General features: G+C 46.0%; 1 protein-coding gene and 1 long non-coding RNA gene across 2 annotated transcripts; one reads left to right on the top strand and one right to left on the bottom strand.

Moving 5' to 3' along the window:
• The first annotated feature begins 72 nt into the window (after window positions 1-72).
• On the top strand, window positions 73-18,127 carry LOC149329745 (15-hydroxyprostaglandin dehydrogenase [NAD(+)]-like). The gene is made up of 7 exons (XM_089559605.1): window positions 73-165; window positions 10,723-10,846; window positions 11,744-11,850; window positions 11,936-12,032; window positions 13,250-13,326; window positions 14,953-15,107; window positions 17,573-18,127. The coding sequence occupies exons 1-7, from the start codon at window positions 73-75 to the stop codon at window positions 17,682-17,684; spliced, it is 765 nt and encodes a 254-aa protein (XP_089415731.1). The 3' UTR covers window positions 17,685-18,127.
• On the bottom strand, window positions 5,059-8,167 carry LOC149329746 (uncharacterized). The gene is made up of 2 exons (XR_016285461.1): window positions 7,922-8,167; window positions 5,059-5,225 (listed from the first exon to the last, which is right to left on the bottom strand). It is a non-coding gene; the product is annotated as an uncharacterized LOC149329746 (long non-coding RNA).
• Window positions 18,128-25,800: the final 7,673 nt, after the last annotated feature.

The following is a 25,800-nucleotide window of genomic DNA, read 5'->3' as shown; positions in this document are numbered from 1 at the left end:
TATCCCGGTCTATAAAATGTGGAAAGCGACACACGCCGCGGCTGCGACGTGCGTGGAAGCTGACGACCATCCATGGAGATATCTGGTTCGGTTGCTCTCGTCACAGGCGGCAGCGGCCACTTCGGCAGAGCCGTGGCCAAGCATCTGCTCGACCGGGGAGCTAAGGTGAGAAGCAGGGACACCTATTCGCACGGCCTTTGAACACGCTTTGATATATGTTCTGCATAGATTCGTTAATGACTAGGGAGCGACTTGAAAAGTTGCAATATAATGTGTTTGAAATTGATAGCAAAACACTGTTGAAAGCTCTACTTTGTCTTACAGTTCTTTAGCACTTACTGCGTCACGTTAGCAGGGAAGTAACGAAAAAAGAACAAATCACTAAACTTACAGGTTTAACCGGTATTGATTCCTCGCTCAGAAAAAAGAACGCTATACCACGATACGAAAAGGGACCAAAGAACAGTGAAAGCGGGGGAAGGGGGGGGGGGGTGCCATTTCTTAGAAGCGCCTACTGAGGCACCTTCCACTCAGGGCCCTCTCCGTTTCGGGCGTCACACGACATGAGGGTGCCGTATGGAATCCCAAATAACGTGAGAGCGAAGCTACAATTACAGTGCGGCTGCCAACTCGTGACGCAAAAATTCGTTCTCGTCATCAATTTTCCTGTCGTTTCCTCTCGTATAATGGTAGGTATTGCAGAAAGAGAAGTGGGCAAAATGTAGCTGGTAAGAGATTGCTTTCATGTAAGTGAATCTGATATGGAATTCGGACAGCAGAAGTAAAACGCGAGTAACATTCAGGGCAGTGAGATGAGAGGTCATGCGAAAATAGGTAAAGGTCGTAGCTGTATTAGACAAAAAAAGTTTTAAAAAAAGCTGAAAACATCACCACGGCCGCCGATGCAATTGCAGCACAACCTTTATACAGCTGTGCAAGCACACCTGCGACCGTGCCCAAGCATCACTGCAACGAAAAGAGATAAAAGAAGACTTAAAACGCAGGAATAAACAGAAATTACAGGACACGTTTAAGCAAGCAAAAGAAGTGATGCCTCAAAACAACAAAACAGGGGAATTGACTAGCTGTTTGCTTTCGTAGGTTGCTTAGTCATCAACCCTTCGTTTCGTAAGCCCGATTAGTCAATATGCCACTAAAAAGTATCCATCGTTTTTATTGTTAAGATATGGTTTACTTTTCGGAGACAGACACTTTTTTCTTATCACGTGGGCCTTAGATATTTTATTCGCGGTGTTATGTCCCTACTATAGAGTTCGGATCGTTAGAACTCAGTACGTCTCAAGCGCTAGAAAAACCTTCCAATTATTTAAGTTATATCACACCACGCGTCAAGCCACGTGATGGATCATAGTACACCGAGCGTCCTTTTCTGGCCAACCTTCCCAACAAACACAAAACCTCCTCAGAAACTCCAAAAAAGGATGGAATGTCCCAGTCCCAGTACAACGTTTATCAAACGTTTCCAGACCATAGAGGCACGACATAGAAACACAAGCAAAAAGGCAGTGCTCCCACTAAAGGTCTAGAAACGTTTTTTCTGGAGTGTTAAGCAGCAACAAAAACGAGTTAATGCATTTTCGTCCCAGAAATGTATCTGGGCATAACGTTTTGGGACCAATGATTTTCAACAAGAAATAAAAATCGACTGCTCGCGCTCTCTTTTCTCTCTCCTTCGCGCCACAAGCTGCGGGGAGAGAAGGTTTTGCTCTTGCACTCGTCGTTTTGAGAGATGAAACGGCAGTTTCATTCGAACAGCCGAAGGAAGCGGTTAACCCCGCATCTCTCTCGGTGCATGCGTTTCTCGCACGTGGGCCGTCGGCTCCATGCTGGAGGCAGGCGGCGGCGGTCTGCATTTTCATCGCGCCGCCGGCAGCGGCGGTCAACATCTTTCCCGTCTTCTAGCGTTTTCCCAGCTTGCGCCCAACTTCAAAATTGTGTGGTGGTCCCTCCAGGCGTCTCCGACTATCGGTACTCCTCGCTGCGCCGCTGTCTAGCAGAAGTGCGGTAATGGCCTCCCGTCGCTCGCCCGGCTTCCTCGCTGGACGGACGCCATTTTGCGCACGCTTATTCGCGCTGCCCCAGATGTTCGAGCACAAGCCCCAGCGCGCGGCAGTTCTTGCTCTCGTCACTGCGCCAACTGTCGTGGACTTCGTAGCTACGGATTCACGGAAGTTTTCCCGCGCACCTCGGCGTGCCCACACCATTCCTTTTGGAACTGATGCCGCGGCTGCGCATCGCAAGTCCTTTGCGCAGCTCCACGGCCCTACTGATGCCGCTGTTCGAGGCGGCGTTCGTGGCAGCGGAGTTCGTGGCAATAGGTGACTCCTCGCACGCACCTTGCATTCCTCAGCGCCTCCGACGACTGCAGCACGTTGGTGGTGGCAGCGTGGCCGTCTACTACGGTCTGAGGCGGGAAGGACCTTCCGAGACCCACCACTCTCTTTCTGCGAGTGCCCATGGATTAGCCTGCTCTACCAACTTCGCCACCGCGCAGCCATCCTGCCGCAGCGGTATAGTTCGTGCAGTGTTCGCGTGGTTATATTGACTCTCTCCCACTGGATTAATCGTGCCTTGATCTCGAGTCCCACGCTGGACTGTGCCGCATGCGCGGTCTGCCGCACCATGGATGCAGCGCGCCATCGCACGTACCTGAGCACGTTCACCTTCCCGCCTGGCTCCAAGCAGTCTTATCCCCACACTTAGTCGCAAGAAAATAAAACTCCCAGGATCGTTACGAGGGTGTAACGCGTAGTTTGAGCGCTCGCTGTGCTGTGAGAAGGCGCAGGACAGAAGCCTGCGTTTAATTTATGGTTTCAGCTGTTGCAGCCTTGTATTTCATCCCTGGGTTTCCGTAGGCAACGTCGTCAAGGTATGTTGGTTTATTTTAATTATTTATTTAATTTATTTATTTAAGCATACTGCAGGTCCTTTTCGCATTTTTTTTTATTTTCGCCTAGTAGAACTAATATTTTTTTTTTCTGTTTTGATAACACGTCGCTGAAGCTTGCTCCGAGTCTCTAAGCGTGAGGGGGGTTTCAACTTGAAGAAAATCCGTGACCTGAAACTGCGTGTCTGTAGCGTACGCCCATCTCGTCTTTTCTTTTGTCACCGAAGTTGCTCTTTACATACGTTAGCTTTTGCATGTGCATATCTGCTTTTGAAGCCCTTAGAATGCTCGTTTAAGGTGCATAAACTTTCAGCCTGTATTCTGTTTTACTTGCTTCATATTGCAGATTTCTCAGGGCTGGAGAAAAAAGTGGCCATCATATGCATGGCGCCGTAGTGTTATGTACACTGTGTATTAAATGGTGCATACGTTTGCGTCTGCTGTTTGTATTCATTCAGATTTGCGCCGTTGAACGTAAGTTTTTCGGCACGGACTTTCAATTCGGTCTGTATTGTTTTTCTTTGACTGAAACATGAATGCATTTTGATTGTGGTGGTGTATGGTGCGGTCGCCGGCATGGACGACAGGGTGCAATTCGTGCTAAGAGCACACCTAGTAAACTGAAATTACTTCTGTATGGCGCTGCTATTTGCTCTTATATGAGCCAAATCGGGTGACTTTTTGAGTTCATATTTCCTTTGTGTGCAAAATGCTAGGACATTTCACGTAAACGGATAAGTGCAGAACGGCCGAGCCAGCACGCATTCAGACGAGTGGAAAGGTGGATTACACCACCTGTAACGTAAGTATGCACCTGAAATTTGGCACATATGTGCGCTTGGATGCCTGCAGGCTGCACAAAAAATGAGGAATAATTTTATTGAACCAGAGCCGAGAAATCGAGCATTAACCTTTTGGGGCTTTTCATGGGACGCACAACTTTTTGGACATTGCTAGTTGTGGGGACGTTTTTTAGATGTGTTCGGAAAAAATGAGCACCTCCTGGGGAGATTCCAGATGTCCCGATGGGTCATTTTTGGGAGATTTTGAGGAGGTTTTGTGTTTGTTGGGTTTTATATATATTTGTTTACTATGAGGCATGGTTTTGCATTAGTAATACGTACGTCCTGGCTTGGAAAGCTAAGGCAGGTTGTAATTTTTAATGAATGATGACGATCGGTGATCGCAAATGTTTGTATCGACGTTCCTAAGGAATTCCCAAGGCGGTTAGATGCCCGGCAACACGTTGCAGGAGCGGACTTCTCTAAGTCTTCGGACACCATGTACTCTGTGTCAAGTTCACCCAAGTGAAGTTTCTCTCTCACACTTTCCTAAGTCTCTCCGAGTCTACTTAAGCTTCCCTGAGTCTCCACAAAAATGGTGGTGGGGATGGTAGTGGTTTATTTTAAAAATAAAAAATTAAAAAAGTGAAGCAAAAGAGTGTTGCCGTCTGCGGCAATTGCTATCTAATATCTTAAGCACCCGAGCTGCAGCAGGCGGAAATGAAAGGGAAAGAGAGAGGATAGTGAGGAGAAGTATAGAGGGGAGCGACAGCAAGAACCCTTATAAAAATTTCTATAGAAAGTCCATAGACTGTCTATAGACTTTAGTCTATGAAGTCTATAGACTGTCTATAGACAAATCCTTTAGACTGGTCTATAGACAGTCTATAGATTTATGGCCATACACTTTTAGTAGACTTTTGTCTATAGACAGTCTATAGACAAATGTCTACTGAAAGTCTATAGGTCTATAGGAAGTCTATAGACACATGTCTATAGACAGTCTATAGACGATCTATAGACTTATGGTCATACATTTCCTATAGAGTTGTCTATAGACCGTCTATAGACACTTGTCTATAGACGGACTATAGACGACCTATAGACTTATGGCCATGGACTTCCTGTAGATTACTGTCTATAGACAGTCTACAGACAAAAGTCTACTGGTCCAGTAGACATGTCTATAGACTGTCTATAGACATTCCATAGGTGTGTGGCCTGGCAGTGCTATAGACCTTTGTCTATAGACAGTCTATAGACCTCTGTCTACTAAACTATTAGTAGACCATTATCTATAAACTGCCTATAGACAGTCTACAACCACTGAAAAAAAGTCACCAGAGTTCACAAATGACACAATCAATATACTTACAAATTTAGTTTTATTTCCAAGCTATCCAGGCCGGGAATATGCAATACATGGACCATAAGAATGCACAATAACATAAATGTTGAAAGTAACAGTCCCGCTAGTTTCCTCAGAAGCATTCTTGCGGCCTGTTGTCTGCAGTCAATCATCCGGGCATGTTCACCTGTACAGCACAAAGGAAAAAAATAACAGAGGAACTGAAAAAAAAATTCCCATACCATCTCTACACATGTGCTTTACAATGAAAGGCATATCCTGGCTATGCCATTCTAGAAAGGCAATCTTGATCTTTTGGTTTGGTTTTATGGGGTTCAAAGACCCAAGGCGACACAGGCTACAAGACGCTGAAGTGAAAGGCTGCGGAATAATTTCGGCCAACTCTGCAGAGTACACAAGCCTTTAGCATTTTGCCTCTATTAAAATGCGACCGCATAGGCCGGAATCGAACCTGCATCTTTCAGGTCGCCAGACGAACATGATAGCCACTGAGCTATCACGCCGGCGCAATCATTTCAGTAAATACACGACAGATTATAAGTGTCTTCATAAAACATTGTAACAAAGACCCGTAATCCCTGGAGCACTCTACTCTGAATCCAGTACTGATACTGATTTCTGTGTGGCAATCCTTTTACATTATTTGTAACAGAAGACATTGAACAATTGTGCCACATATCTGCATTGACTCGCAAGGAGGTGTTAAGAATGCCACCTCAATAAAATACAGATTCAGCGCACCTTACACAGGGATCCAAAAAGAAGAATATTGCAGCATTTATTCTTATAACCGCTATAGAAGAAGCGCTTCAAAATACCCTGCGTGAAGCCTGGTATACCCGGCCAAATTTTTAACTGGCTCTGGTGTTGCATCGCTAAATGCACCTTGTAAAAAAGGTGCCTTTTAGCTACACTGCTGGCATATTCATGCTGTAATTTGACGAGTGAAATGTCATTTCGTGGTTCCTTTTTGTTCATATATTGTTTGAGTGCAGCACTTGCGTGTTTAGATCAACGTTATCAGAAATATTCGTCTGCCACTACAACAGCTGAAACAAGCGGCAGACGCAGCAATGAATCTGGTCCATATGGCCTCATCCTCTGGGTTAACTACCACTCCTTTCATGGCGGACAAGTCGTTTACCTAGAGTAAGTGCAAATGCGCCACCAGACCAATTGGTGCGTATTCCGCTCGTTTCGGCTGTTCGTAGCAGCAGACGATGAATATTTCTGATAACTTTGATCGAAACACGCAAGTACTCCACTCAAACGTTATATTAACAAAAAGAAACTATGAAATGCCATCTCACGTGTCAAATTACAACATGAATATGCCAGCAGTGTAGCCAAAAGGCACCTTTTTTACAAGGTTCATTTATCGATGCAACACCAGAGCCAGTTAAAGATTTGGCCGGGTGTACGTAAGTCGATACTCAAACGGGCACAAGCTATACAAAACCGGCAGGCAGAAGCGACCAGTTCACCACAGATTTGCGCCTATAACTTGAAGCACAAAGATGGAACAGCATACTCGTACATCTGCGCGCGCTCTTAGAAACAAGCGGGTTGCAGCGCTTCCATGCCGCGCTCATTATTCAGAAAAGCCATACAGCACACAGAGGCTGCAGCTGCGCCATTTAAAAAGCAGTCGCGAGGTTGAGACAGCAAATTACTGTCACGACAAAATACCGTCTGAAATTCACTTAGTTTTTCCTTCAAGTGCAGCCCCAACAGCGCCGTAAAGAGGTGTGTTTCTTGCATGGAGGTAGCCTAACCCAACGCTGCTAGAAAAATCAACGAAAGCATTGAACGCGCTCAAAGTACGAAGTATTTAAATGAAGCAATTAACGCTTTCAAGAGGTGCAGCTATAGTAACACGAGAGCTTAATTTAATTTTAGGCGCAAATAAGCGGCGAATTACATCGGCGCTTTCGTAAGTTAGCAGTCTGAAATCAGAAACACATACTTTGCCTCTCGCGCAAATGGTATTAGAGAAATCTGTGCACGCGTGAGCGGGATTCATGAACGAACCACTCGGAAAGAAATGCAAGCCACCTCTTGTCGAGCCGACCTTTACCCAGCTTTCAAAATGAAGTGCCCGCAGGCGAGCGGGGGCGGCCAACGGCTCTGATGACAGACATGGAGGAATCCGTACGTGTGCAACGACGGGGAGACGGGATGGAGCTCGTGGGTTCTTCGCGGTGTTTGAGCACGCCGGCCAATCGCGCGGGCAATGAATTTTATACCATCACACTAAAAGAATTCCTTCAGCGCTGCTTAACTACAACTTTGACAAACGTCTCGCGCTCCAGTCTGTAGCGTTACAAGACACCTTTGCTGAAACGTCAGCGCCCACGACGCGCACCGAGTGAGCGTCCATATACGTAGGAAGGAAATGCACACCTCAAAAAGAACAGCACTCCAAGGTCCAGACAAGCGATAACACAAAGATTAGAAAATAAATGTAATCCACCACAGAACGAGAGTGTATGTAAGTACGTTTTCGGAGGTGCAAAGTAAATTGAGCTCACACGGCGCTAACTACCGCACAGTTCCATTTCGGCCGTCATTCACAGGCTAAACGACATTTCTGGCCGCGCGTCTACCTTGAAACACGAAAACTCTAGTAGACAGCTGGCGAGGAGCGGCTTATCATCAAGGGCATCGCACAGACTGCCTTTCCGCGCGTTAGTAAAGACAGCGGCACAGAGATAAGCGGCATTAGTCGAGAACCCGATGGCTTCCGCCTTAGAAACGAAGATAGGACGTTTGTCACTGCGCACATAATCTGTTCTGCACACACAGCTCTGCTTAGAGTGGTTTAGGAGACCAAATGAATAAAATATAAACGTATAGACTTACCGTAAGCGGACGATGCAGCTGGATTTTGAAGAAAACGTAATCCGCGAAAAAAACGCCGACTCCACCGATGCAGCCACGCACAGGGTTGTTTGCAGCCCGAATGATTTTCCGCCGTCTCGTGGTAAAACGGTGAAACGTCAAACAGAAACCCATTTCACGGTCGTATCTTTATCGCTCGCACTCTTTCCGTGTGGAGCTTGATCTGATATCCAAGACCACAGAAGGTAACTGGTTTATAAGCGTGAATTCTTCGCATACCCTCTAAAAACATTATTGTTTTCGTGAAAAGAGAACCGAAATCTAACTGCTTGACTGTATACGCGCCGCATCTCCCACCGAATAGTATGTGGTACAATTCTCAAATAATAATTATAATGTTGCATAGCATAACGTCTTTTTTGCGTGTGTTCGTGTTTAGAAAACTGATATGCTCGACATCAGCGTGTCATCGGCTCCGAAGCAACAGGTGCAAGGGTAGGAACGAAAAAATACTGGCTTTCTGATTGTTGCGTCGGTGAACTTATTCACGTGAATACAAACTGCAAAGGTATAAATGGGAGATGTTAATCGCACAGAGGACCAGGCTCTTCGAGACTATTCTGAGGTGTTTCTAAGCGATGGGCGCTTCCTTGAATTCTCACACCCATCTTTCCCCCTTTATTTTCAGGACGTTTTAAAGAGAAATGTAGAAGCGTTGAGGAAATGTGTCTGATTTCAGCGCGTTGGACAGTAACGATCGAAAGATGGAATGGAACTGTGTCGAGCGATTCCTTTAAGGGACAGCGTATTCATTCGATGTAGTACAGTTTGCGGCGCCTTTACTTCAAGAACGGCTGCCTTTCCGCGGCTTACTTGTTAGCATTAAATATTTAACTGTATTGACAATATACGTCACGATATAACGAAAAGGAGCTTGTCAAGGCTCCTGAAAATATACAGGTGGGTGTTGTAATGTCCTCACGCATTACTTTTTTAATTTCCGTAATTGCGAAGGAGGTGGAGGACTCCCGACATAGTTGCGGTCACCAGATGCAGGTCCCCGCAGCATGCAGTGCAAAAATAAATTGGCATTGTTCTATACTTAGTCGAAAGTCAGTGTATCGAACATTGTTAGATAAAATTAGGATTGTTATAGACTGGTCTATAGACAGCAGACTATCTCTAGCGTACAGTGCATAGACGAAAGGAAATTGAGGTATTTGTAGACTGTAGTCTATAGAGAGTCTATAGACCGACTATAGACGAAAGGAAATTGAAGCAGCTATAGACCGTAGTCTATAGAGAGTCTATAGACCGTCTATAGACAAAAGGAGATTGTGACAGCTATAGACCTTAGTCTATATCGAGTCTATAGACCGTCTATAGACAAAAGGAAATTGAAGCAATTATAGACTTTAGTCTATAGAGAGTCTATAGACAAAAGGAAATTGAGGCAGCTATAGACCTTAGGCTATAGCGAGCCTATAGACTGTCTATAGACGAAAGGAAATTGAGGTAGTTATAGACCTAAGTCTATAGGGAGTCTATAGACCGTCTATAGACGAAAGGAAATTGAGACAGCTATAGACCTTAGTCTATAGGGAGTCTATAGACCGTCTATAGACGAAAGGAAATTGAGACAGCTATAGACCTTAGTCTATAGATAGTCTATAGACCGTCTATAGACAAAAGGAAATTGAGGTAGTTATAGACTTAAGTCTATAGAGAATCTATAGACCGTCTATAGACTAAAGGAAATTGAGGCTGCTATAGACTTTAGTCTATAGAGAGTCTATAGATAGTCTATGGACAAAAGGAAATTGAGACAGCTATAGACTTTAGTCTATAGATTTTCTATAGACTGTCTATAGACAAAAGTAAAAGTCTATAGGATGTCTATAGAGTCTATAAAAAGTCTATAGAAAGTCTATAGACCATTTTTATAAGGGAAAGGAGAGAAAAAATGGCCGCAAAAACAAGTTTTCATATCTTTTACTTGACCTTTCCTTTCGCCAATCGGACACGAGCTTGTAACGACCAAGAGGAGGCATATATTGAAGATCGAACTAACTAATTGCACGTGGGCAGCCACGAGCGTGCTTTCTACTAAGCTGTTCACGCTCAGCTATACGTGTAGTTACCGCACCAGACACAACACCCACTACAACAGAAAGGAAGGCGAACGCGCAGTCGGACACAGCTGTATATTTATTCACCATAGCCCTGATTCCACCATTCTGTGGCCGACTCTGGGACATCTGCTCCGTGTCACGCAGTGCGCTGTGGTACGGAATATTTTATGTCCCTCTCCAGAAGTGAGGAGTACGTGTGTGGGCTCCGCTCTGCTTCCAGAACGCGACCTTCCAAGGCCTTGGCTCTGGGCAGTCGGCTAGCCGCCGTTCCTGCATGCATTTCATGGCGTTTGTTTTGAAACACACCCATTCAAACGCCGCCGCGGAGTAGGCAGAACGATAATCGTTTACAAAATAACCAAAAAGAAACACTCTGGCATCGTGAGCATTCCCTTCAAGACCGGCCTTAATTTAGCTAAGCGCGTCGAGGTGTGAGCTGCTTGACGCCTACTTGCTTGATATAAAACTGTCCTATCTTTCACCACAACGCTGTAATTGTTCAACACACGCAATTTTCAGTCTATCCTCATCTTTTCTTTGGCACTTCTCAAAGATTATTCAAGAACACAGCCATCTGAGCAGTTCCTCTGATAAACTACAGTCCAGAAATGGCTCACTTTCAATAGGAATGGTGAGGCACTGTTTCGCTGCTTCGTGCCATGTTTCAGCGAGGTGCATTCGCCAACCCAGGTCGCCATTGCCGATTATGACAAGAAAACCGGCCAAGACATTGAGAAGCAGTTGCGCCAGAAGTATGGGGAAAACAACGCGGCCTTCTTCGAATGTGACGTGACTAACGACGAGGTCTTTGAACGTAAGTCTTTGGTCACTTTGCACGTCGGTTGTAAATGCCGTAGTACGTGGCGCTGGGTAGCACGGAGCGTTTACACCGCTTATATAAAAGAACTGAAATAGCGAAAAAATTCAAGCGGCGTTTACATAATGTGAAACGGGTTTCAATGCCAGCTGTCATGCTTAAAGGTCATGGAAGTGACGGGCCTTTTCAGTCGTGTAAGGCCTGTATTTTTTTTTCTTGTACTTGATGTGCTTTGGCCCTTACATAAAAGCAGCAATTTTCACCTTAGTTTTTCCGAATACAGTGGACCACGTTTTATGCCTACCTCATTTGTGCGATGACCCGTATTTTGACTTGAACTAAAGAAGCTTTGGTGGGTGATTTATAAAGATAAAACATTAAAAGTCTGGATGATGCGGGGACCAGTGGCAGATATCAAAATTAAAACGAGCTGGTATATCACTTCATTTGCTGACGGCACGTAGCTCCAAGCTATACAGAATAATGATTAAGGTGATGACATATACCCACAGCGAAGCGTTTTGGCAATCGGCTGTGATGAGAGTTTGACTGCCGGTTCGAAACTATGCTTCGTGCTCTCGCCCTGCCTGTTTCTCCACTCGCTTCAATGAAAACATCATCGCGGAAATCAATCGTGCCTTCATTTTAATTTGAGGTGAGGTTACTTTGCTGCTACTACACTCTGAACACGAATCAATCCAGATGGGAGTTGGCTTGTTTTCTAGCCTTCACCCTTATCTGTGTACAATGTACTCTGCTAGTCCTAGGGTAGATTTTTACCCTAAAAATAAGGTGAACTTACGGTCGGCAAAGGGAGCAAATTTAGTGCAGATTATTACCCGTTCTACTTCCTTAACCTTGTTGATCTCTTGCAATTTGTCTTTCCCTCGTCAGAGGTCTTCATCGATACAATAAACAAGTTCGGCAGGCTCGACATCGTCGTGAACAGCGCCGGTGTCCCAGAACTGCCGGACTGGAAGAAAGTGTTCGCGGTCGACGCGGTGCGTATAGTTCTCGTATGACAGTCACGTCCACTGCGGCGACTCTTTGTTCCGTCCAATTTCTTTCCCTGTTCTCTACCAGTAGATGGCTGTGTACCAAGGCACATTACTCGGCATGAAATTCATGGACAAGAGCTGTGGCTGGAAGGGGGGACACATCGTCAACGTCGCCTCTATCACAGGCAAGCTACCAAAGATTACCCTTGCGTATACAGTGCCAGAGCAGTGCTTACCAGTAAATAAAAAATGAAGTTAAACAGTACTCCATGGTATTGGGACATGGTGCCCATGACCACCTGGTTTGTGGGTCTGTGTGGCTCTACCTCTTGCCAGTTGTTACTTACAGAACCTGGTATATGTAAACTCACTGTCTAGACAATGGACCGGGTGAGAGAGAGTGAAAAGTGGTAGAGAAAGGGAGGCAGGTTAACCAGAAGAATGTTTCGAATGGCTACCCTACTCTGGGTGGAAACGCAGAGAAACCATTGGCGCCCATGTATCTGCTGATTCATATGTACAATGGTCAGAACAAAAGCTCGACTGTCCAACAGTTGGTTTGTTTACAGTGTTTTTTAACACAGAGCTTTGGTTTGGTTTATGGGGGTTTAACGTCCCAAAGCGACTGAGGCTATGAGGGACGCCGTAGTGGAGAGGTCCGGAGATTTCGTCCACCTGGGGTTATTTAACGTGCACTGACATCGCACAGTACACAGGAATCTAGGAACCAGCGGAAGACAGCGCGAAAGTGCAAATGCCTAAGGCGGCTTTTTTTATTGGGGGGGGGGGGGGGTGCTATTCGAGGTTTGATGCATTACTCTGTCTCAGGTGCGCAGTAGATGCCCCTTCTCTTTCACCGTATTTCGTAAATGTCTGGGAAAGGAGCCTCTCAGCAACCTCTGAGATGTTGAAAGACGATTTCAACTGTTGTTAAGTGACCGGACACATATACGAGCTAGCGGTTCAGATGATGTGAACAGACACCATAAGACACGCCATCACTCGGTGAGACCATGACGCGTCTCGTACAGACTAGGAGCTTCTAACTGCACTACATTAATTTAAAGGATAATGTCTAATGTTCGCTTCACTGCCCACCCCAATAAACAGAAGCCTTCCTTATTCACAAATCATTACAGGTTTTTTTATAAATAATTTATCCTTTCAATTTACTCCCACTTCGTTATTATAGACGACTCGCTTTATGGACAGTTGTGCTCGGGAACCAAAGTCCCTATTTTGGTTGTTCAGCGTCTTATCTCACGCTGGAGCTGACATGCGAACAAATTGTTGGTCCAGATTTTCTGAGACTGCACGCGGGTGAAGTGATGTTCGACGGGGCCAACGTATCGACTTATACAGAGTAAACATATTTACATTTTGATTTCTTTCTCTCAAATAGGTTTCATGTCCTGCCCTCCCGTTCCATCTTACGCCAGTGCGAAAGCCGCTGTGATAAGCTTCACGAGGTCTTTCGGGGTGAGTGACGCTGGCAGCGAATTCTTAGCTGCAATTTTTTTTTTCTTTTTGGAGCGAGAGCTACTTTACCCGCGGTCTCTCCGGTTCGCTGTGGCTGTCGGTCTCCAGTTCTGCGCATGCGCGAGGAGCCGAGTGACGTCATAGCCGCGCAGCTGTTGCGCCGTGCGCCGACCGCAGATCACACGCCGCTCGCCTGAGACCGAGGAGAGCCGAGTGACGTTAGAGTTGCGCAGCTGCCATGACGATAAGCAAAACAACTAGATGCAACCAGGAATATACCTTACCTCTCGCTACGTAGAAACTGGCATAGCTGAGCTAAGCCATTGCCAATTTTTGCTTCTTGGTTTTTAAGCATTTCTAACTTTCGTTTTTTAGCTCTTTGCCTCAAAGCTAGCAGCCCGTAGTGCTTCCTTAGAAATATAAACCTAGAAGCATCGTGGAAACTCCAATAGAAAATAATTTCTCCTACCCAAAGGGTCACATAAGCAGAATGGTTTATAAACAGGTTGTGCACATGTTTTAGAAAAGCTATGAATTATTCTCCCGAGCAATTTCTGCCCCATAAACATTAGCCCTCTTTACTCCAGCCCTTGTTTTTTTTTATTCAATATTAAAAAAAATGGCTGAGGCTTAACTTGGTTAAGCCTGGAGAATGCGAAGCATCATCGTGTCGCGTAATTTGGAGGCGCACAACCACAGCGACGGCGCGAGGTGGGCCCCCGTTTCTCCACTGTCGTGACGTCATCGTGTCACGTGGTGTGACGTCATATATCACGTGATTTGGAGGCGCACAACCACAGCGACGGCGCGAGGTGGGCCCCCGTTTCTCCACTGTCGTGACGTCATCGTGTCACGTGGTGTGGCGTCATGTATCACGTGATTTGGAGGCGCACAACCACAGCGACGGCGCGAGGTGGGCCCCCGTTTCTCCTCTGTCGTGACGTCATCGTGTCACGTGGTGTTACGTCATGTATCACGTGATTTGGAGGCGCGCAACCACAGCGACGGCGCGAGATGGGCCCCCGTTTCTCTACTGTCGTGACGTCATCATGTCACGTGTGTGACGTCATGTATCACGTGATTTGGAGGCGCATAACCACGGTGAAGGGCTGAAGTGGTAGCTAAAGTAGTATGCTTCGCATAATACCCTCAATTACGTCCAAACTGGGCAGAGGACACAATGAGAATTTTTCTCTTCCAACAATGCGTGACGCGCTCTAAAAACGCGAAAAAAACAATAACTACTGGGCCACTCATTGTTTTTCCTAGCAATATGTCATCCCACAGCCGTAACACATGTATTCGCTTCTTAGTATTGTTTCCTTATCGATTTTGTTAATCTGACAGCTCCTAGCTCACGGGCCCACGCCTGTATGTTGGCTGTCCAGAAGCGTGCCTGTTACCATTTTGGATACGCTATTGGAGAACTGAACCACTTGTAGCGTTTTCTTTTCGCATCCCACTGTTGTGAAGGAATTAACTTTTCTTCTTTTCTGCATACTATATATAGAACTTTCTTTTCATATGTTCCGCAAGGACCAGCTATTTTAACTCATACAACACTTATTGCAAGCTCTCACAATCTCGAAATATGTTGTTGCATAATAATGGTTTGGTTCCGCGCAGAGTGAGCAGCACTTCAAGCGTACGGGTGTCACCGTGAACTGCATTTGCCCCGATGCCATGGAAACACCGCTTCTGAAAGGACTGCTCGACGCCTGCGTCCACGGTGGTCCCGAAGCCATCGCCGTGGCCCAGTACTTCAAGGAGAGCATACTCGAGTACGTGTTGGTGGCAGCACTCATCTTGATCTCTTTCCTGAATTGAAAGCTGCTTAATACGCATGAAAAAGAAACCACTCAGCTAAGTGCACTTACATTCCCGACAGCGACAGGTTTAAAGAAGAACCTCAGTTTCAAGCCTCACAACTTCGAAATAACCTGACAATAACGGGAACAAGGACCTTTTGGTTAATTGTTATGATTTGTAGTGATTCAGGCTTTTAAGCAGAACCTCGAGAACTACAAGGTAGAAAATATCCTATTATCCCATTTACCTTGTCCGATCAGTAAAAACCATAATGTGTAAAAGAAAATGTAGAGTCATCATACAGGACACTGAGGACTTAAAAGGATATTTGCTTCAAGTGTCCCTATCAGCCGGCATCGAACTCCGAACACGCGCAGATATAGAATTTAACATCAAACCGTACATCGCGTCGTCTATGCTACTCTTCAATGGCGTTACCAAAATAATCTTTGAACGGTGAAAGGCGTAATTGCCGCGCTTCGTTCAGAAGCCTCCTTACAACTCTCTCCTCATGCACGATTTTCAGCGTCCGAGCACGCGCACAGTGCACAGGGTCCTTATGACTCATTCAAGGCCGAGCCAGGACTGGTGACAACGCTTTTTCCAAGCTCCCATCTAACTTTCTTCACGAAAGCGCCGTCACCGCTCTTAAAATTTTTCCTTCTCCCAGCCCACCCATCTCTTTTACCCCACTACGGAATAGGAAAGAAGAGGCGCATTTCTCACGCTCTTCTATCTCTTCCTGACTCCCATGCAAACTCCATATTCAGCTTACGAAAACAGCGGCTTACCTAACTCACGGCCATCGGTCAAAGCTTCTATGTGGCCCGTTCCGAATTGGTTGCTGCCACCTATGAGGTCCTGGTCTTGCGCAGTACATAAAAGCAGCAGTTTGGATTTCCTCCTCAATAAATACGTTTACATATCTTTGTCATTAGCATAAGCCTCTCTTTGAAAACATATTATTTCTCTACGGTTTCGGAAGAGTCCGCCGGCTGTGCTGATTATTATGTTCTTTAAAAGTAATTGTCCAATGCCCAGTAAACATTTTCGAGGTCAGGTGATGCGAGAAACAAAACCAGAACTGTATTGTTCGCCTGTGAATACGGCACTACTTAACACTACTTTACACACTATTGTGGCTCTCGGTCGATGTGGCCGCCGTGCCTGTGTAGAAGTGGCACAGAAAACGCTTCGGATGGTGCCATTCGAATCTTCGGAGGAAGCATTGCAGCCGACAGCAATTGGTTTAAGCTGCGAAGACTACATAACGTGCTTGCTATAGAGTTATTAATCACCAGCGTAAAGCTCGTCTGTTAGCAAATGTAGCAGCGCTGTAAACACTGTAGAAAGAGACTGATTTCTCGACTATGCAGACAAGATACATGTTGGTGAAATCCAGTGGAAAGTTCAGGTGGACGAATAGCCATGAAAGTTTAATCATTTTTACCATTACGACTTCACCAGCATTCAATGCACCGGCTCTGCAATATACTTTAGACGTGGAAATGACAGCTGTTGGCTCAAAAAAGCGCGGTTTTGGAATGCGATGACATTACGAAGCAATATACTGGGAAAGTGACTCAGGTTAATAATACGACCCGATTAACACTGAACCACTTCGTCGAAAAACTAATAAGTTCGCCGTGCTGCGTGCTGTGTTTGTAGCACCTCCGATGAGACACGGAATTTCCGTAGTTTTACGCATGCCGAGATAATAAATTCCATTTGACAGACAGGGGCTGTATTTATTTATTAGGGATTTATTTGTTGTCAGTCAGCCAGTTCGTGTTTTGTGTTTGCTTGACTAAGAAGTGATCAGGGTTCAAATGCAAGTTCCCACTCAAGCTTCTAGCACAGGCGCACTTAGCCTGCTATGGGGCCTCAAGCAGTCATAGAAAGGACCGGCTGTCACAGAGAGAAAAGGAGAGGAGGAAAGAAAGAGAGAAATTAACCAGAAGCGTTCTTTTTTTGTTTACGGGGGTTTAACGTCCCAAAGCGATTCAGGCTATGAGGGACGCAGTAGTGAAGGACACCGGACGATTTCGCCACGTGGGGCTCACAACCACGTGCACTTCGACCACGTGCACCACGTGCACTGACATCGGACAGTATACGGGCCTCTAGAATCTCGCCTCTACCGAAATTCGGCCGCCGCGGCCGGGATCGAACCCGCGTCTTTCGTGTTAGCAGCCGAGCACCATAAGCACTGAGCCACCACGGCGGGGTGAACCAGAAGGTGTTGCTTTTCTTTGTCCTGCAATGGAAGAAGAGGGAATAGGGAATGTAAAAGGGAAGGAGAGGGATGGTCTCAGAACCAATGGCACGAGGCTAGGGATTCTTCGTCAAAGTGAATGTAAATGAAAAAAAAAATCGATTTGGTCACTTGCGGCGTGAAGTTTTTCCAACCTGAATTTATTCTTTTTTTGTTTTCCAGCCCCGAGAAAACGGCGCTGGGAGTTGTCAAGCTGATAGACGAACGCATCAACGGCGCTGCCCTCATAGCACTCCGGACAGGAAAGTTCGTGTACCACAAGTTTGAGATGTGAACAAAAGTGTCCAAGCACAAGTAGCAGCGGGTGAAAAACAGCCCAACTTCAACCTGACAGGCTCGATGCAAGAGTCTTCGACGTAGTTGCAAGGCCACTACGAACAACCACAAGTCGGCATCTGGAGAGATGCGTCGTCGATGGAAAGATGGATAAGACGTTTTAGTTGGAAAGATGTTTTCTTATGTATTTGAGTGCTACAATGATTAGAAAGAAGGAAAGAAAGGTACGTAGATTAACAAAGTGAGGCTCCGTTAGCTACCCAAAACGTGGGGAGGGTAATAAATCAATCAAAAAGAAGAAAGAAGCAAAGTTTAGTTCAATTCGTTTTGTGAATTGAACCTGTCTTGTTATTAGTGAAGTGCACCACGTTGAAACGTTGCCAGTGGGGCCACGAGTTGCATGAAGAAAAGCCTGACAACGCTGTGTGCTGCGCCATTTCAAATGTTTGTCGCGGTTTGGGCAACTAGACTATGTAGATTGGCACTAAAAGGAGAACAACGTAAAGCAAGATAAATAGATTAGTGCTCTCAAAAACGATAATACAGGGTTGGCACTAACCACAGCCCTGATAAGCTTGAAGATTACATAAAAGTAGAACTTAAGCATTGTTATGGGGTTCATTATCTTCGCCATCAGCCTGACTACATTCACTGCAGGGCAAAGGCCTCTCCCATGTCTCTCCAATTAACCCTGTCCTTCGCCAGTTGCGGCCACCGCATCCCCGCAGACTTCTCAATCTCATCCGCCCACCTAACTTTCTGCCGCCCCCTGCTACGTTTGCCTTCTCTTCGAATCCACTCCGTTACCCTTGAGGACCAGCGGTTATCTTGCCTTCGCATTACATGCCCTGCCAGAGCCCTTTCTCCCTCTTGATTTCTCCCTCTTGACGTCACTGGCTACACGCTCAGCTGCATGAAGTGTACTGAAGGTACTGCTACATGTCAACGACATGTTGAACGCACCAAACATAGCCTTGCCCCAACAGCATTTCTGCGGAGGTTCAGTGCGAATACCATCAGTGTGTACTGAGATTTCCGTGAAAGCGTTAATCACCAGTTGGTGAAAATTAATTCGGAGCTCTCATCTATATATGACATCTCTCACCATGTGTAGCTGCTGTCAGCGAAGATATATTACTGTTCTTATTTCTTTTACCTGATCATCTGCCTTGTTCCTACTCCTTCCAGCAGCAAATAAGAGCATACTGAACGAATATAAAATTGTAATAAATATTCTCTAAGGTCGCAGACGATATACCAAATAATGGCCCGAAGTATCCTCAGTGCCAAGGCACCGAAATTCATTGCTCGTTAGACTGACTCTCCGACGTGATTCTTGGACTTTCTGTCTGAGCCATTCTGCCATATTCCAGGAGTGCCCGACCTCCTGGGGGAGCATGTCGAGGCGCCAAGGCTCAAAGGTATCTTGTTTGCTTTCCCTTTTGTTTGTGCTCTAACGCGATCTTGCGTGCTTGCTGCCACGCCCCCTACATCCTCCCCTCTTCTCGCTGGCTTTTTTTTTTCTCTCTATCTGGAAGCTGCAGGCGCCCGCACGTCGTCCACTGCGAAAATATGCCTCTGCGTACCGCATTCCTAACGATCCCCCGCCGTGCGAAGATCCCGACGTCGTGCTTCTGTCTTTACAGGCGGCTCAGTTAGTTTCGTGCAGCAGTGGTCGAGGCACCGTGAGAAGTAAGTCTATCAGTCTGGAGAAGACGCTGTCTGACACATTGCTGGCCCGCCTTACAACCGGCGAATTCCTCTTGTGCCGACTAATTCACGATTGTGCAGCGTCTGTCTACCGAGACTTTCACGTCCCGGTCGTCTAAACCATGGGACACTTTAGTCCCGGTCCACAGGGTTCGGAGGAGCTGAACTGAAGTTATTTTACTTTTAATTCTATGAATTGCGTCCCGCGAGAAACAAACAAGCAAAAAAAAATTACATATAGGTTCCGAAGCCAGCGACCATAGTGCCTGACTTAGTTCACTGCGAGAAATGCTTCACATGGGTTCGACGACTTCGCCAGTTGGTGCTTCATGGTGTGAGATGTACAGCGCAAAAAACAAGGAAAATAGAAGAGTGAAGTTTCGAGACTCCGACTAACGGACTAACGGCCAATAAAATCATTAACGAAGCCCTCCAAGAAACAATAAGATGTTTCTTGGAATTTGTCCGAGGGGGAGAAAGGAATTTTAATGAGATGAAAGGCGGAGAGGTCGGCCGGTGGTAACATGGCCCTGGCCTGCTACTCCACACAGGGGAAAGGGAAGGAAAGGGAAAGTGCGAATGAAGGTTGATGATGGCATCATACAATGAGTTTCATGGGTGATGTCCACACACACACACACTGGCCGGCACTCGCATCGCGGTGAGTAGACGCACGTGAAATTCATGTCTTGAATACACACCAACGCATGTCATTAACACATACTGGAGTAGGGGCTCCATGAAAACCAAATGTGCACTCTCATGCATGTCCGACCACCACGAGAAATACTTGCGGACATAATCTGTGCACGTGTGAATTAAGGGCCTGAAAATGCGAGCCTTCGGTAAGAGTGTAATACTAATGTGACGCGCAGATGAAGTGAATTACCGCAATTGCTAGATGTCAATGTTCAAGTCAGGTTCGCGTTCAGTAAGCTATTTCTGTATCATTCCAAAAACGCCCTCCTGCTGGTTCCAAGAGGTTTCGCTTATCTGTGCCTAACGTTTTCGCATTTCATACGTTATCTCTACTCTGCGGCACTGGCATCACGAGTAAATTCATACGCACAGCAGTGCAACGTTCGAATAAATTCCTGCAGCTCTTTTCTTTTCATGAACTGACCATTTGCAGGAGGATAATTTTCACAAGAGCACATATGGTGCCATCAAACAACAGTGTGCAAAAATTGACGATGTAATGAAAACGGTGGGACGAACGAGGAGAAAGGTAGAACACAATCGACAGGACCAGCGCTATTTTTTTCCTCGTTCGTCAAGCCGTTCCCATAACATCGTCAAGCATGAACCAACAGGCCCATGCAAGAGTTTTACTAGTGTAGACAACGTCGACCATTTTTCTACCATCATCACAGTACTAGTGTACTTCTTTTGTCTCTTCGTTTGTTTTCAAGCACAAATCATATTTAGAGCTGCAAGTTTTGGGGTCTTAGCTACAAGAGCATTCACGCTGGTAAAAGAACACGAGGTCAAAGCGAAGTGGCCCTTACAACTATTTCAAAAATCAGTCTACAGACTGTGCTATGTCAATGGAATTTTGAAATATTATTTCCCATAGGGCAGACTGATATTCGAAATTAACAGCCATGAAATAAAATTTTAAGAAAGATACACTTTTTAAGACTGTCCGTAAGGAAGTTCAGAAGGCGCAAGAATTTTTTGTAACAGCCGAATACTTAGCAGAGCACGTGCGAAGTGCACACTGCACTGACGAGACGATGATCTTCTCAAACTGTGCTGCACTGAATTATGAGATGCAGGGTACATACATGGTGCTCCGCTGTTTTTCCATGAGGCAGTAGCTTGCAGCACTGTGCTGGCGACTGACTCCACGTGTATGCATACTGTGCGCCCCGAAAGCCCGGTTGTCTCTAAGTGCATCTGCCTCGCTTCCTCTCCTTAACGTGGCAAAAGCGTTGCTTGCGCTGCCTCTCAATTTAACAGGCAACTGAACCACATAATAGCGTACAATGCTTTGCCTCGCCTTTCTAAAAAACCTCTAGTAAGTTCTTGCTCTCCCCGAAAGGCAATTCTCATCTCTCTGGATGACCTTTACTGAGCTGGATACAAACTTGTGCTTAACTATTATTTCCTAATAATTACTCCGACAGCTGTTAAGCAGCCGTTCTTGTGCCGCTTGTCGTAGTAAGGCGTCGTTGTCTGCTTGTTGTATGTCGTTGTTTATCATCGTCGGGGTAACCGGAGAGTTACATTACCATGGGAACCACTCGGAGAGCGGTTACCGCGCAAGGAGGAAGATATAACGTGAGCGAAGAAATGTGTAAACGGTGGATGGTTACCACGGTATTCGGAACGTGATTACCGTGGAAGGGGGATTGTATATAGAGAGCTGAAGATTCCCAAACCGGAAGACGGTTGTCCTAGAAGGAAGGTATATGGCGAGAGCGTAAGAAGGCGCAACCGGCTAGCGGTTGCCAGGGCAACCGTCCGGACAGTAGTTACCAAAGAAGTACAAGGGGGGTTGCCATGGTAGGAGGATTTAAAATGAGAGCGTAAGAAGGCACATAAAGAGGATGGCTACAAGGGTTAACTGTCCGGAGGATGGTTAACAAGGAAGGAGGAGGGTGCGGCGAGAGTGAAAATGCCTGCAACTGGAGGATGATTACCGTGCGAGGAGGAGGGTATGGCAAGAGCATGAGCAGGCGCAATCGGCACTTGGTTGTCATGAAAACATACCGGTGGTTAGTTACCCTAGAAGGAGGAGCCCAATATACATCAAAACTCCAAAGGACATCTAAGGGACGTCCAAGTGCCCGTTGGGAGGGCACGGCGAGAGTGGAGGAAGGAGCACCACGGTAACCATCCGGAACGTGGTTACCGTGGAAGGCAGAAGATGGGTATGGAGAGAGCGGAAGTATAAGCAAGGTCAATCTGCGAGAGCTGCTGTGTAACGCGTCACCCGAATGCGGGATCATCGGTGGCGCTGCGCTTACAGAGCGGCGGACTGGAGAGATGACCTAGACGAAAAATTGGCAGTGGTTTAGCTCTGGTTAAACCTGGAGGATTGCGAAAGCAACGAGGAGAGAGAGAGAGAGGCGATGGAGAGCGCGCGGCGGCGGCCCCGGCACACTAGCTCTGCGCCACTACTGCGCATGCGCAACTGGCGAGCGCGGCGACGGCACCTCTGAGTCACCCGCGCAGCGACGGCGGCGGCGCGCCAGCTGTGCGCAGTGAGACGTCACTGCTCCTCGCGCATGCGCAGTATGGCCTTAAGTCAGCTCCGCGAAATGTCTCGGCGACTCGCGTAGTGTTGCCTTCGCAACAAAAACGCCTATGTGTGGAAAACTGCAAAGAGCGCCCTAAAACTACACAGATGTGAAGTCGCTCTCATATTTTCAACCACAACATATCGTTTTCAACCACTTTGTTAGCTGTCGCTGAATTTCGCGTTAACCAAAGGTAACCGTCCTGTCAATTTCTTTTTTTTATTGAGCGTGTAACGAAAATATTTAACTATAAGTAACCAAATCGTACCACTTCTTTATCAACTTTCTGTTTTCTGGGCAAACAAAAGTTTGCAACAACAACTGGCGGCAAGGTTTTTAAATTGCCTTCCTAAATGAGAAACCCATCGTGCCTCCCTCTATACCATAGTCTTGTCACCAACCAATAAAACAAAGTTCCCAACATGTTTAAGAGATGGCGCAACACGTCTGCTGCTCAGAGTCCAATGGCGTTGCGGTTTCTAACGCTCCTTAGCCAGTACTCATCGGGATTTTTTTGTGTAACCTTATTCGCTGCTAACTTGAACACGGTAACAAGGATGAATGCGCTTGATGAGCACCGCTGCACCTTTCTTTTCTCTTGCTTTTCGCTTACGCCCGCCAGGCCTCTCGTTTTATGCGACAAGTTGTATCAGAAGTGGCTTTCTCTGAACAGCATTGAGTTTGTGCAGAGAAACAAACTTTAGAAACGGTCCTCTCAATGCAGAGAAACAAACTTGCGGAAACACATTCAAGTTGTCACATATCGAGTGATTACTGCGTTCTGGTTAATGATAATCGACTCGTAGTAAAGCCGAAACTTTAATAATGTGAGATAGAGGTTTCGCTGGCACTGGTCATTTTCACGAGAGAACTGCGATTACAACAAGTGCCACGCGCACATCTCTGAGTCTGCACCACGATACCATTCACTATATTACGATGATCACGGAAGTCGTTAATTCAATTGACGTCATCTTTAGCAGGCGCTTTCGAATCAATAGGCATGAAAAAGTATGCCATGAATAATTCCAAATTATCCAGCAATATATACTACCTCTGCTGTCGAACAGACGATCGGCACAGTCCAGTTGATTTTAGAAAGAGCTAAACTGGATGAGTCAGTTTACTTTTAAATCCTCAGTTCCCGCTAAAAGCACAGTTCTCCTTTAAATATCCTTTATAGCCCCAGTTTCTCTTCAAATTGAGTAGAAAAATCTGTACAACTCGATAGAAAAATAAAAACTCTGCAATGCGATATTCAGTGACGCAGAGGTGAATTTGGTATTCTTTATTCGTTATTATTTGTTATTTTCTCTGGCAAACAGTGTACGACGTAACCTGCGGTCGTAAGTGACATCACTGTGTTCGAACCAGGCAACGTGGTGCCTTCCCGTGACATCATGCTTGATACTAGCGCATGGCGACCATTCAGCATGGCACCGTGTCGGGCGAACAACACCGATACCGCAGAACCTAGAAAAGTGTCCTTAGCTGTCGCTGTAAAGAGTATTCAAGCACCGTGAACCCTTCGAGAACAAATATTGTGTTTTTAGAGAAGTACTTCCAATGCAGCGTTAATCTTATTGACCCGCAGAAACCCGTACCAAATACATCATCATCAGTAGCAGACGCTACAACCCAGATACGACCTGTGCAGGATAAGGATGTAAGTATGTACAGTCTTTGTCAAAAGTAACCAGGCTGCATGGTTTGCTTCTAGCTCGTGCAGTGGAGCCTTTACAGCTTCCTTGAAGCTGAAATGGTCGTTAAAGGCAAGGACCGGGGGTCTTCTTACCTTCCAGTATCTTTTTATCTTAAGGAAAGCCACAAGGGCTCCACTATACAAGGTAGAAGCAAACCATGCAGCCTGGTTACTTTTGACAAAGACTGTACCTTTCGCTCCCACATTGATCGCCGTCCCAACGTGCCTGTGATTTTGATTTCAGCGCTGGCTTCTGAAAAGGGGGGGGGGGGGGGGGGGCGACACCTTTTGGAGGGTGCAGATTCTCAGGTGGGAGATCCATTTTGCCCAAAGGCGCCGAGAGCACACGGATTTGGCACAAGGAGCATCCACTCGTTGGCTCGCCGGCGGAGGCGCTTTCCGAACATGGAGGGCGCCTAGGTCCGCTCCTGTCTTTTAGGGGCTCTTAAATTTAGGCTGTGCACAGATAAATAAAATGCAGCTTTTTCGCCGAAATATAAACGCTAACGAACTGAAAAATAAATCCTACAAATGAATAGAGAGAGCCAGAAGAAGAGAAAAGTGTTGAGGCTACTATAAATGGTGCCCCGATTTCAGGGGTGGATTTAAGGAGGAGGGGGGAGTGGGGCTTTGAGCAATGGTTATAGATATACTATTTCTATTAACATTGGCGGTGACAGTGGTCGCACTCTCAACTCCCTCAAGCGAAAATTTTTACATGGAAAAAACGTGCTGAACCCCACTTTCCCCACGCAAGAAGTCCAACAAATGTCCGGTTCAGATAACCTCCTTCCCCATCTCTTCAACTGAATCAAATGCTTTATCTTAATGAATGAAGGCTATATATAAGGGTTGGTTATATTCTGCGCACTTCTCTATCACCTGATTGATAGTGTGAATGTGGTCTATTGTCGAGTATCCTTTACGAAAGCCTGCCTGATCATTTGGTTGACTGAAGTCCAAGGTTGTCCTGACTCTATTAGCGATTACCTTAGTAAATATCTTGTAGGCAACGGACAATAAGTTGATCGGTCTGTAATTCTTCAAGTTCTTGACGTCTGCTTTCTTATGAATTAAGATAATGTTAGCGTTCTTCCAAGCTTCTGGTACTCTCGAGGTCACAAGGCATTGCGTATACAGGGTGGCTAGTTTTTGTAGCACAGTCTCTCCTCCGTCCTTCAACAAATCTGCTGTTGTCTTATCCTCACCAGCTGCTTTCCCCCTTTGCATTGCTCCTAAGGTTTTCTTTACTTCCTCCTTCGTTACTGGCGGGATGTCCCATGGCTGTGCTCGACTGCCTCCCTCAGTAACTAGATGATTACATTCGCTACTGTACAGATTTGTGTAGAACTCTACGGCTAATTTAACTATCTTATCCATATTGCTAATGGCATTGCCTTCTTTGTCTTTTAGCGCATACATCTAGTTCTTACCTATACCCAGTTTTCTCCTCACTG

Source organism: Amblyomma mixtum, chromosome 9 (genome assembly GCF_055824585.1).
Source record: "Amblyomma mixtum isolate Tamu chromosome 9, ASM5582458v1, whole genome shotgun sequence".
Classification (NCBI taxonomy): Eukaryota; Metazoa; Arthropoda; class Arachnida; order Ixodida; family Ixodidae; genus Amblyomma; species Amblyomma mixtum.
The sequence above is the reverse complement of the archived record's forward strand: the minus strand, read 5'-3'. Positions and strand labels throughout refer to the sequence as shown.